The sequence below is a fragment of the Pan troglodytes genome, chromosome 10, assembly GCF_028858775.2.
Source record: "Pan troglodytes isolate AG18354 chromosome 10, NHGRI_mPanTro3-v2.0_pri, whole genome shotgun sequence".
NCBI lineage: Eukaryota > Metazoa > Chordata > Mammalia > Primates > Hominidae > Pan > Pan troglodytes.
The window spans coordinates 27,777,838-27,792,222 of NC_072408.2; the positions used below are offsets into that span (position 1 = coordinate 27,777,838).

General features: G+C 34.6%; 1 protein-coding gene across 4 annotated transcripts in view; it reads left to right on the plus strand.

The window, feature by feature from the left end:
* PDE3A (phosphodiesterase 3A) overlaps positions 1–14,385 on the plus strand; it is a 308,613-nt gene that overhangs the window by 266,890 nt on the left and 27,338 nt on the right. For all 4 annotated transcript variants that reach the window (XM_054663100.2, XM_520783.8, XM_054663101.2 and 1 more), the window contains 5 exons: positions 2,242–2,353; positions 8,860–8,973; positions 9,117–9,316; positions 11,052–11,255; positions 12,800–12,955. In XM_054663100.2, coding sequence (XP_054519075.1) covers positions 2,242–2,353; positions 8,860–8,973; positions 9,117–9,316; positions 11,052–11,255; positions 12,800–12,955 — 786 coding nt within the window. The remainder of the gene's footprint in view (positions 1–2,241; positions 2,354–8,859; positions 8,974–9,116; positions 9,317–11,051; positions 11,256–12,799; positions 12,956–14,385) is intronic.

The following is a 14,385-nucleotide window of genomic DNA, read 5'->3' on the forward strand; positions in this document are numbered from 1 at the left end:
TTGATGACTTTTTAAAAACTTTTGAATATTACAGAGCTTAGGCCTTATCAAAGATAATACATTGTGCCAAAATGTGTTTCCTCCTAGTGTTATGAAAAACACATCACATAGAGTTATAGAATAATACTGTTGCTGCATAACCAGCCTTTGAGTATTGTTTTCTTTAGGCTACACTACTCTCAAGGCTTTTCACATAAATAATTACTTGTTTTGCTGAAGAAGAAAGAAAACATGTAGAAATTAAGAATTTGGAAATGTTTGTTTTAAACCACAAAACAAAATGATGGATTTGCTGTACTATGGAATAGCTATCGAAATACACACCCTTAATTAAATAAAGAGGATGGTGCGATAATATGTATCAGCTTATCTTCACATGTTTTAGGTGTATTCTTATAAATTTGAATAAGTATCACAGCAGAGATAGTAAGGACCATCAAACTTGTGAATATAAGACTTAGGTAAGAATTCAAGACCCAACCCAGATCTACTGGGGCCACTAACACTTCTCTGCAAAACAATAGAAGAGAAATCACTGAAATGCTGATTTCTATGCAGTGCATCAGAGATGAGCTTTCTTTGGACCACTCAACACATGTCTCAATGTGGAACTTCGTTTGGGGTGAGAATCCTAATCTGTGAAGATTGAAGGGAAAAGATAGCAGGCCTTTCTTCTAGTGTTTGATTCTACAAGCACATATGGCTGTCTAGTCTAGGGGTACACTAACATTATTGATGGAATATGAGACACAAAATTCTTAAAAAGTCTGTAAAATATTCAATTATTGCCTCTGCTAGACTCTATTCTGTCCATCACCATGTTGAGGAATATAATGGCAGCCCTTGCACTTTGCTAGGAGTTGAGAGTCCTGTTCCTCTTCCCTTCCTTTCTTCTTGGTGCTAAGCAATGTCTCTTACACTAGCTGATCTTCAGGACAGATTTAAGGGTAGCTGTTCAGTCCAATTCACCTTAGCCTCATACTTTAGGGATCCCCCTGGGAGATTGTGTATTTTCTTTCTGAAACCCATGGCAAACTGCAACTTTGAGGGAGTGATCTTTCCTGCAAATAAGCCTGTAACGGTGCCACAGGATGTGGCAATGAGTCAGGAAGCATTTTCTCTCTTGATTTCATTTTTTTACTAGGGAGTGTGTTCCCTGGTATAGAGAGACACATCTCATCTCATTTTATATTTGATGTATATCTCACAGACTCTCGAAAACTTAATCTTCATAGTAACTTTAGTGCAGGTTTTTTTTTTAAAATATGTATTTTATAGAAGAAGAAACTAAGGCTTAAAAGAGGCTATGCTACTCTTCTAAAGTCATACAGTAAATATTCAACCCAGGATTCCAAAGCGGATTTATCCATATCAGAAGCCCAGGGCTTTTACATTCATTCAATTGCTTCTCATATCTTCATAAAACACCTTGACTTATTATATCTTCAAGTTCTCCAAATGAGGATTCAGACCTAGTAGAAAAGTGGTTATGATAGCAGTCAGTTTTACAGCACAAATGACAGCATACAGAATTTCATTACAGGTACTAACCACTCCCTTGAAGTTCTGTGAGCTGGGAATGGGAGAAAACAATTTGACCAAAATTGCTACAAAATATTTTCTAAGAGTCATGGATACCAGTAGACAATAAAAAGATTAAGGATAATTAACAATTAGATCCATGCAAAATTCAATAATGTATCTTTTGTTCCAATCATGTTCCAAAAACAGAGTAATATATTGATATATGATCCTTATTAGTCACTGTTTACTTTCCCAATTTCCCAGACATTAAACTTTGAACAAATGTAGTTTCATATGACTTGCTAAGTAGAACTTTTTGGGATTTTTCCTTTTATTTGAGTTTATAAGAACAAAAATCATGAAATTTTCGTTATGGAAAATATGTATATATTTTTGCCATAGTAAGACTTTAGGACAGCTGAAATGAATTAATGTGAACATTCCAATAAATCACCTTTTGGCTGAGACTAAATGGAAAAAGTCTCATTTCAAAAGATTTTTAAGGAGACATGTGCAATGGAAATAAGTTCTCAGTTTCAATATACAGCCTGCCTTTTGATGACTATCATTTTAACCAACTTAAAAGGACACCCTTCAGATTTTGAAAAGGCATTTAATGTTTTCCGTTACTGATATTTACCTAGTTTCACCACTGTTCTCTTTATGTCTGACATACACATAGGGATGTTTCGTAAGGCTTTGTCTTTTCTTTTACAGGTATCTTACAGACTTTTTGAAGACATGGGCCTCTTTGAAGCTTTTAAAATTCCAATTAGGGAATTTATGAATTATTTTCATGCTTTGGAGATTGGATATAGGGATATTCCTTGTAAGTATATGTGATTTGTGAAATAATACTTTTAAAATATGTCGAATTTGCTGTGGGTAAATGGGATAGTGAATCATTAGCAGGTAGCACAGAATTACACATGGTAGACGCTCAATATGGAGACATCATATGGTGATTAGGAAATATCGCCTGTGTGTTAGAATCCTGGCCCCTTTACTTTTCAGCTGTGTGAGACCCTAGGGTTTACTTAAGGTCTACATGCCTCATTTCTTAGTCCATAAAATGAGGATTATAATACCTGCTTCATATGATTGTTAGGATCAAATAAGATTATAATTTTAAAGAGGTTATTTTAGTGCCTAGCACACAGTAAGTCTGACATAAGTCCACTTTAATATGGCTATTTTTTGGAAATAAATAAATACTAAATTTATTGCCCATTTAATAACCCATCCCTTTTATTGGGTGAATTCAACTTTTGTTGTGGCATCTGAAGAGTTAAGTCACTATATATGTTTTCTCCACGTAAGATAAAGTTGGCTGGCGTTTGGAGGGACAGGAGGATGATGGTCTGATGAATAAAATAGAAAAGACATCTGGAAGTGGTTATGGAAAAATGATAAGAAACACTTAAAAAATCAGGTAAATGGAAAGACCCAAGGAAAACACACAATCAAGTATTCAAGCTTTGAGTCTTGTGGGAATAAGTTTCCCATTTATAATAACAAGAAATCGGAACACAGAGGAGATGTTAAATTTTCATTATGTAGCATTTCAGGAATCATCGATTATAACACATAAGTAAAATGGTCCTATAGTGCTACGAAATATATGGTTTGGGAGACAGTGTCTATAGGTCGAAACAGGGAAATTGTGGAGATGTTCAAAAGTCATGTAACACACGAAGGAAATAAATATATAGAAAGAAAAATAATCAAACATAATATATTGATCGGAACATGTCTTGGAAATATGTTATTTAAATCATATTTTAGCTTTTAAGCTTTTAAAAGTTTTAAAAGCTTTTATATTTGCTTTTATGCACCTCAGACTTCAGAGTCCCATAACTTTTTCATAATTGTAAAGAGCTGAAATTACATTAAAAAATAATTAATACTAATAAAACACAAGTATTTCCAGGAAGGGGTATCACATCAACTTAGGGATTTATTATGAGCATATTTATTGTTTTCAAAATCCCATCCACCTGCTACATTGGAATGAATATGCACAGCTGTTAGTGTATCATAGAAAAAGAGAATGAAAAACTGAATCTACAAATGAGATTTTCTGAAGAATATGGGACCAAAATACAGACAGAGTAAGGCAGTTGGAGTAGGGGAAAGAGGAGCTCAACAGTACCAGGGCCCCTGGGAACATCTGGCTGACAAATCCATGGAAGTTGGAAGAGAAACATGAAAAAAGGGGTAGTTGGAAAGGATCTCAAGATAAGCCTTGCTTTCTTAATACAGTTTTCCCAGGGCCCACCCTGGTTGGATGCCAGTGATTGACCTAAGTGTTCACGATTTCTCGAAGGTCAAGGAGTTATATAAATAAACTTTTATAGAAAGGAAGCCACTAAAAACACTAAGGAACAGCTAATCACTAGACTGAATTTCCAAATTCATGTTATATTTTCAAATGTATTTTAATGATGTAATTAGCCATAGCAAAGTTCCACTGAGTTCAAATTGATACTAAACTCCATAGACATAACTACCAACTTTTTCACAGGTGGCATATCATTAAATCATAGTTGAAAGATGGCAAATGTTTAAGTACAAAAATAAGTTTTCAGATTCTAAGATTTATTATTCACTTTTATATTTTCTTATTACATTTTTATATGTTACAAGTAATAGATTTTTTTTACCCCTGAAATAGTGGGTTCTTTATTCCAGGTGAAAAGAACTTGTTGTAATAAACCTGCTTGTTCTATTAGAAGTCCCAGATACTCTCCATAAAGGGAATTTATTTACATCTTCTCATAGGAAAGCTCTAGCTTCATTTGTGATCACTTTTATCTAATAATATTTCATATGTGCTGAGATTGTAAATTAATATGAATATTTATTAAAAGCTTCACTTATCATTAGTTATAATCAGCACATACAAAAATTTGCTGTATACCTACTTATTTTAATATTTATTTTGGACTATATTTCTAATGGTCCTATCTAAATAAATCCTTAGTTGAAAAGAAGCATAAGAGGAACCAAAGTTAAAATGGGGTTGGATTAACTTTAATATGATAATGTGTGCAAATATTAGAAACTAAATTTCTTATTATATATAGTTCTAAGTGTACCTTTAACGGTTTTCAAGAAAAGAGGGTAAGTAGGAAAGCTTTTAAATTTGTAATTAGAATCCTTACAAAAATTGAAGAATCTAGATTTAAACAGAGAATTAAAGTAATTTCATGGTAGTAGCAATAGAAAGACAAGAAATATGGTCAACTCAATAATATAAATGTGATAAAAATGTATTTGTTCAATCAAACTTAGGATAAATTAATGTATGGTGAATACCCAATTGCATAAGGAGATAAATAATGTTTGGTGTCATTCATAGTCCCTTTCAGTTGGGCATTTTACTTAATAAAATTCCATTCATATTCATTCATCGATCCAGTTATTTTTGAAGGTAGTTTTTATTTTCAAAGAGTTTCCTCTCTAAAGCATATTCTCCCTAACACCTCTCATTCTGATTTAAGTTTGAGAAATGGGGAGAATGCCTCAGAAGTACCTGTGATCATGTAGCTATTTCATGGCAGCAATGAGAATAGTCCTGCTCAACCTATATTTAGTTCAGTTCAATTCAGCTGTACATGATGTGCCCACTGATTTTAAAGCTAGATATTGAAGTGACATGGTACATGCTAGAGGGGCAGAACTACCAGAGTATTAACTATATTCCAAAAGAAAAAAAATATTTAAAGTGTTACCTCTATTCTTTATTACTTCCACTTACCCTATGGTGCATAGGAGCATAGACAAAATTTTAAATACAAAATATATAAATTTGGATCTTAAAATCTGTGAATTTACATACAACTCCAACCCTCCATACCAGCTCACTTCAACTCTGTGCTTGAGGGAAAAGGAGAAAGTTGAGAAAACAAGTGTATCAAGACGGAAGAGGGAGATGGGCGGACTCTGGGAAAGAGGTAGGGTGTACCATGTGCTAGTGTATGCATGTGCGTCTATATGTTATGAAAGAGGGCGAGGGGGTTGCCACATGAGTGAAGGCGTCATCGAGAAGACTAGGGGTTTGTCCAAAATGCAGAGATGAAGGAAGAGGTGTGATGAGAATAAGGATAAAATAAGGATAGCTCTGATAGCATTTCTTATCCTTCTCAGTTGCCTACCCTGGCCAGAAGAAGAAGAGGAATCTTTGAGCATTTTTATGTATTACATAGAAACCTGTCCGTAACTTACATTGACCTTGCTAGCTTCTTTCCTGGGTGTCTTTGCTCCTGGGTTGGGTTACCAGAGAATTAATGACAAGAACAATGGAGATGCCAGCACTTGGCATAATACTGAGTACATGCTAAGTGAATATTTGATTAATAAACATGTCACTGACTGCTAACAGGACAGATGGTTTTCTATTCTTCATTCTAAGTGATTGATGACAGTGTTATTCTCCTAAACATACACACATATAACTAGATGTATATGTTTAAATAAGCAGCTGGATTTGGTTACCGATCTTTTTTTATTTAGTACTTTTAAACCTGTACTCGAAAGCAAAAGGAACATTTTTAAATATACATACTGTCTTTACCTAGTTTTTAAATCAAGATTGTACCAGCCTCATAAAATGAGTTTGGCAGCTTTTCTTCTTATATTTTCAGCACTAGATTATTTATTTAGGATTAATTGCTTGTTGAAAGTTTGTTTTTTGTTTTTTGTTTTTTTAAAATAAAACATTACCTATAAAGTTTTCTGGGCCTGGGCCTTGGGGTGGGGGACAGGGTGGATTAGAGCTCAAAAGGATTAGAGCTCAAAAGCTGCAAGTTCACCTGGAATAGATGTTATCAATTCCTTACCCCAAACAGGCTCTGCCAACACTGTGATACTGCCCCCCATCCACCTCTGTACTGCTATGCTCATGCACAGGTTTCTCTGACTTGCAACAATAATAGTAACTACTGGCATAGAGTAATCTTCCCAGCTTGCAACAGGAGAAGATAATTTAAGAAGCTGGCTTCCAACATATCTCCCAAAAGTGGAACCCTACTCCCAGACTGCCATTTTCCTACCATAACAGGTCATTACTATCTTCTACCGATGGAGGCAGAAGATATTTTATTTTATTCTTACAAATCCAGCATTGATTCTGGGAGAAAGCTGGTGATCTATACTAGTTCTATCTTGTTCTACAGCAGCAATTTATTTTACATGAATAATGTTTACACAAATTACAAGTTCACCATGTATCTGGCCCTTTAAAATATATTTCCTAATGTAATTGTCACAATTGTACCATGAATTTGGCAATATTATTCCCGTATTTTTAAGATAAAGAAATGAGACTTTTTACTCTGTCTTATTTTTAAGATAAGGAAATGGATTTTAAGTAACTCACCCAAGTTAGCATGGATAATATTATAGCAGAGGTAAAAGCACACCTGTCCCAAATCCAGAAAATTCTAGTATGATCAATTTCATAAATAGCCCAAGTGCAGACATAAAATATGATCGTAATTCTCTTGCCTGTGAATTATTTGTAAATGTAATGGGCTCATATCACTGGAGATGGGCTATACTCAGGGATATAGATGCCAATCTTAATAAAATTGTTCCTTCAAGTACCATATAATATTATTATTCATATTTACGATTAACACAGGTATACAAGTTTTGCTATTTTCTCCTCAGGAGGCTAGGATTTGAGCCTCCTCCTCCTCCTTCCCCCCTCCTCTCCTTCCTCCCCCCCTCCTCCTCCCCCTCCTTCCCCCTTCCTCTTCTTCCTTTTTTTTTTTTTTTTTTTTTTTTTTGGAGACAGTTTTACTCTTTCACCCAGGCTGGAGTGGTGCAATGGCACAGTCTCAGCTCACTGCAACCTCCACCTCCCGTGTTCAAGCGATTCTCCTGCCTCAGCCTCCCGAGTAGCTGGGATTACAGGTGCCCGCCACCACGCTCGGCTAATTTTTGAATTTTAGTATGGACGGGATTTCACCATGTTGGCCAGGTTGAACTTGAGCTCCTGACTTCAAATGATCCACTCACCTCGGCCTCCCAAAATGCTGGAATTATAGGCATGAGCCACTGCACCTGGCCGGAGTTGAGTTTCTTTAAGCTCTTCTGATGAGATCTTTTCAAACCCACATCCAGGCCTCTCCACTGAATTTCTAGGGTGTTTACCTAAGATTTAGCTGCATATTGTCACTTAAAGACTGATTCCTAATGGCTGCCAGAAATTTAACACCTACCCAGGTGCTACAATTGCCACATTGACCATAGGTTTCCTCTTTCTTCTCTGACTAGGGAATAGGTGTTTCTCTCATATTCTCATTGTCATTCTTGTTCTCTCCTGTTTCTCTCTTCTCCTTATTTTAAGTATTATGAAGAAATGTAATCTCTTATACTAGAGAAGGAAACAGTATCATGGTTGGTTAGCAGAAATACAATATATAAAGTATAGGTATTTACAATATGTAAGTACAATAGAATAAAGCATACTAATCAGTGAAGTATTATGAGGGGTCTGATAAACAAAAAACTTGGAAGAATTGCACAGAAAAGGAAGGTGAGCCAAGAGCACACTGGGCACGTGGTTATGGTTTGAAAGAAGTTGAACTGCACATGTGGAGTATGACCCCCTTCCCTTGATGATGGCATTATGACTAGTGAATCTGGTTTTCCTGTAGGTTTTAACTCTTCTAAATGGCTTAGCTTCCTACATTATTATACAAGAGGCTTTTCTTTTTCTTTTTAAGTATTTCTTAGAACTATATTCTGAAATTAGAATTTCTAGATCAGAGAATATAATTGATTGTGGCTTTGAATTTTGCTTGTGGATGAAATCTACATGTAAAAGATATGTTATTGCAGTGCTTTAAGATTGATACAGAAAAATGGTATTATGTTCTATTCCCAGATTATTTTTGAGTACCATCTATCAGAGATGAAATATTATGTCTCATCTAGTTGAAGTATGTCATAGCTATTACATTTATTCTCATTCTCTGCGTAGTTTTATGCAGGAGCATGAAAATAAGTACCAGAGTAAACATTACACTTTTTTCACACAGTATGTTTCCTATATACATAGTTTGTAGTCGACTATTGACACAGATTTTTCCACTTCAGATACCTGCATGCATAATAAATGTTACAAGTAAGGTTTTTTTTCTTGTTACGATGGATGCTATGGAGTTATGGAAGAGTAATCAAATAATATTTGTCCTAGAAAGTTTGGCCAACTTTCATGGAAATAGTAAAATGTTAGGACTAAACTGTTTGTCCAGTAGATGGCACTCTTAGTTCTTGGACCCCAAAGTTCATAAACTGATGACTGTTCCTGTTCACTGGTTACAGATCATAACAGAATCCATGCCACTGATGTTTTACATGCTGTTTGGTATCTTACTACACAGCCTATTCCAGGCCTCTCAACTGTGATTAATGATCATGGTTCAACCAGTGATTCAGGTACGTACGAAGTGAATCTGCACTGCCTTATGAAAGATGGGAACAAGGGTGTTTTTGTTTTTGTTTTTTTTCAAAAAGAAGTCAAGACAAATAATGTCAGTACTTTTATAAAAACTTCTTTGACTCTCATTTTCTCTTCTCAGATTCTGACAGTGGATTTACACATGGACATATGGGATATGTATTCTCAAAAACATATAATGTGACAGATGATAAATACGGATGTCTGTCTGGGAATATCCCTGCCTTGGAGTTGATGGCGCTGTATGTGGCTGCAGCCATGCACGATTATGATCATCCAGGAAGGACTAATGCTTTCCTGGTTGCAACTAGTGCTCCTCAGGTAAATCTTTAGATTTTGGTTAGGAGAACTAATTTAAAGATTTCTCAAGAAAGTGAAGTTAAGTGTGATTTATAATAGGCACCAAGTTAATATAAGCCAAACTATACATAGTCTTAGGTTAAAATTCTCAGAGACCGTGCTAATTCTGAAAAGAAGCCATGGATTCTTCCAAGATTCTAATAGCAGGTATACAACTTTATTATCCATGGGAATCATTTCTCAGTTTTCTTCTTAGGAAGAAAACCTACTTGAATTCATGTTAATGGACCTCTTTAACAAACAAAAGGCAACCTATACAAAAGCCCCTTTCTGAAAAGATTAGAGAACCAAGCATTTCTTGGACTTTTAAGAATGTAAGGTTTCTTTGTATATAAATACCATTCCTTTGAAATATATTCAATATAACAATTATGATTCTTATGACATTATCTATAGGTTGGTAGGATTTTAATATCAATTTATTTCATTGGAGGATTTTTTTTTTTTTGCCTAAACATAGATTCCAAAAACAGTGAATAAATTTAAAGTTCATCTTGGTGTATAATTCTAAGTAAAAAATTCATCACTAAGTATGTAGACATACCCATTTATACAATCAAATTTAGCCCCTCATTTATTTAATTAGCTGAACCCAAGTTGCTAAATATTCTGAGATCCTCTGTTCTTCTACAAGATCTAGAGGCCAATTTCATTCAATATTGACTTTTCTGTTTTCTTCTTTGCCTCTTCTATCCCACTGCTGTTCATTTCCACAGGTTATCTTATAGGCTATTCTATAGTTTTTCTTGAATCTATATACAATAAAAATTATCTGATAATTTTTTCTTGACTATCTACCTTCTTTCCACTTGTCTTTCATACACCAGAATTATTTTTTCTAAATATAGGCAAAAATCCACTGGCCAGGATAATTTACCATTCAGATTATTTTACACGTCTACATTTTTATATACCTCTATGTTAATATTCTGTGCTTAGTGTTTTCTTTTTGTCCTATGTCTTTTTATTTCTCCATAGGCTATCTTGCACACTAGTGTTCAGGCATTTTGTAGGCAGCTTCCCTTTTTTAAAAAAAATTCTCTAATAAAACTTCTCTCTGCATTATTAGAGAATTTCAAACAAGTAAATGTCATTTTATGTCTCCGAATACTAGATAAAAGGTGATATTTCCTGTGGAGTGGAGTGACAATGTTTTAAGTCATGGACATTTTGGGTATTCCATTCATCTTTAATAGTTGTATGTGTTTAAGAGGAGGTAATGCTTATGCCAGATAGAGAAAGTAACCTAGTTACCTCTTGAGGTATTGTGGCATTGGTATAATTATATATTATATTTATATTTACATATATATGTAAATATAATTTTTTTCTTTTTTCTTTCTCCCTCCTCTTTTCTATTTGTATATAATTTTTATGTTTAAATTCCTGTACCCTACAAAGAAATCTAAAGAAAAAATCTTTTAAAAATTATCTATTAAGATAAGCAAGTGCCCCCTCAAAAGAGTTTGGACTAAGTTTTCAAGGAAAGGAATTTATCTTACAAAAAGGGGAAATTTAACCAAGAAAAATAATAGAGTCATTGTACAGTAATAAGTGATTCTTAATAAGCAGGAGTCACGTGATTACATTTCTTTGTTGTATGAATAAAAAGCAATTTCAAAAGCATTGCATATTCTCATGATTTTTGTGATTGTTTTCTTAAAAAGTTGAACTCTTAACTGTCTTATTTGCCTAGGCGGTGCTATATAATGATCGTTCAGTTTTGGAGAATCATCACGCAGCTGCTGCATGGAATCTTTTCATGTCCCGGCCAGAGTATAACTTCTTAGTTAACCTTGACCATGTGGAATTTAAGCATTTCCGTTTCCTTGTCATTGAAGCAATTTTGGCCACTGACCTGAAGAAACACTTTGACTTCGTAGCCAAATTTAATGGCAAGGTAAATAGAGCTGTACCCAGTTTACATTTTTTTTTTTTTTTTTGAGACAGAGTCTTGCTCTGTCGCCCAGACTGGAGTGCAGTGGCACGATCTTGGCTCACTGCAGCCTCCGCCTCCTGGGTTCAAGTGATTCTCCTGCCTCAACCTCCCGAGTAGCTGGGATTACAGGCTCATGCCACCACGCCTGGCTAATTTTTGTATTTTTTTTTTTTAGTAGAGATGGAGTTTCACCATGTTGGCCAGGCTGCTCTCAAACTCCTGACCTCATTATCCACCCACCTCGGCCTCCCAAAGTGCTGGGATTACAGGTGTGAGGCACCGTGCCCGGCTGCATCAGTCTTCATTTTATAGACACATTGAAAGATATCATGGAAGCAAACTGTTGAACAAAACGTGTTACTATGAACTCCCATATTTGAAATGTGAAAATGGAATACAATAAAATGTTTAACCAGAAGCAGAAATATAGGTATTGATCTGAATCTAGATGCCCAAGAAGCTGAGATGCTGTCTCTATAGATTCTACTTTGTGCTACAGAGGAATAACACATTCTGTCATTGTGGTTTTTGTTTGATTTAATTTGTTTTCATCTCTATGGTATATTTGTATAAATTATCTGGCAGCAGTACAGATCAAAAACTTGAAGCAGAATTTTATACTTCAAAAGTAAATGCCCAAATATTAAGTTATGACAATTTTATATGAACTGTAACTATATTATTTTAATAGTAATTGATAATAAGGCCAACACAATGGCTCACGCCTGTAATCTCAACACTTTGGGAGGCCGAGGTGGGTGGATCACTTGAGGCCAGGAGTTCGAGACCAGTCTGGCTAATATGGCGAAACACCATCCCTACTAAAAATACAAAAATTGGCCAGGTGTGGTGGCGCACCCCTGTAGTCCTACCTACTTGGGGGGGCTGAGGCAGGAAGATTGCTTGAACCCGGGAGGTGGAGGTTGCACTGAGCCAAGACTGGACCATGACACTCCAGCCTGAGAGAGAGGGCAAGACTCTGTCTCAAAAAAAGAAAAGAGAAGTAATTGATTATATATGCCAATTTTAAAAAGCATTTGTTGCTAATTCAATAATTAATGATTTTTAAAATTTTCATTTTTGTAGGTACATGGTAGGTATATATATTTATGGGTTACATTAATAAATTCATATAATGTGTAATAATCACAACAGAGTAAATGGGGTATCTGTCACCTCAAACATTTATCCATTGTGTTACAAACAATCCAGTTATACTCTTTTAGTTATTTTAAAATGTATAATTAAATTATTTTTGACTACACTCACCCTGTCACCCATTATTATAATTTTATCCATAATTCGTTATTTTACTTTTTTCGTGAACTATTTTTACCATTAATTTACACAGCCAATAACATTTTTAAGTAGCTAGAGGTTCCCAATTATTTGGTATTATGATCCCTGTATAATATGAAGACAATAAATGTTCTATTGTTTTTCTCTTCTCTTCAACTTTTGTTTTTATCAAAGCAAAACATATATTAACTTTATCTCTCAAATAGGTAAATGATGATGTTGGAATAGATTGGACCAATGAAAATGATCGTCTACTGGTTTGTCAAATGTGTATAAAGTTGGCTGATATCAATGGTCCAGCTAAATGTAAAGAACTCCATCTTCAGTGGACAGATGGTATTGTCAATGAATTTTACGAACAGGTAACTGACAACTGTTTAATACAGCTTAATCTGTACTTACAGGTTGCTCATGAATTGCTCAAAGCTTCTAACAGCTATGAAAGTATGATCACTCTATTTTATATTCATACTTTTGTCAGAAAATGCACTGATCAATTTTGATCAGGAGACAAAAAGTGACGTGTAAAAATTGGACTAAAATATAATCATAGAACTCTATGATAAAAGTTATTTGCAAGCATTTGGGGGGAAGAAGATATTGAGATAGTGGAAGTCAGACATTAGGAAGATCCTTGAAATACTGTTTTTTTATAGATTTATTTATTATCATAGAAGGTAGTTTAAATGTATATGGAGTAGCTTGTATGTATATGGTAGTTTAAATGTATATGCATCTCACATTAATTTCACTTACTTTCCTAAAAAATTTATTTATTATCATAGAAGGTAGTTTAAATGTACATGGAATAGTTTATATGTATATGTATATGGTAGTTTGAATGTATCTGTATATTAGATTAACTTCACTTTTGTAAAAAAATTAAGAGCATTATGTGAAAAAGCTAAAAAGAAATAGACATTTCATTTGACATGATAACTAAGAGTTAACAGACTACTCAGAAAGCTACCACAATTACATAAGCCGGGGGTGATCCTCCTGACATTACCCTACACCCATCAGAATGCACTTGAACCTTCCTGTTTGGCACTGTGAACCACTCTTAAAAAGAATGTGGAGGTGAAGGAGCATGCATAAAGGACAGGAATAAGTGACAGAAAAGCATGTGGAAAAAAATGAAGATATTTACTCTTGGGGAAATATAACTGTCTTCAGATATTTAAAGGAGTGACATACTAATTTAGAAGTCGGTTAATCAACATTGCTGTGGAGATTAAAGAAGATAAATTATGTAACTTACTTAGCACAGGATCTGATTCATAAAAAAAGTTAGATCCCTCCCTACTGCCCTAAAAAAGGTATGAATATACCAGTCTATAGAAGTTATTGGGAGGTAGAGTTCAGGTCAATGTCAGAAAGAAATTTATATTGCTAAAGGTATCCAAAAAATAGGCTGAGACACCTTATTAATGGTAATAAATTGACTGTCATTGGACATATTTAAACAGAGATTAGAATGAAATTTTATGGTTACTATAGGTAGGATTCATATATAGAATGAAAGGTTTGTGTTTTTTTATTTTATTATACTTTAAGTTTTAGGGTACATGTGCACAACGTGCAGGTTTGTTACATATATATACATGTGCCCTGTTGGTGTGCTGCGCCCATTAACTCATCATTTAGCATTAGATATATCTCCTAATGCTATCCCTCCCTCCTCCCCCCACCCCACAACAGTCCCCGGTGTGTGATGTTCCCCTTCCTGTGTCCGTGTGTTCTCATTGTTCAGTTCCCACCTATGAGTGAGAACATGCGGTGTTTGCTTTTT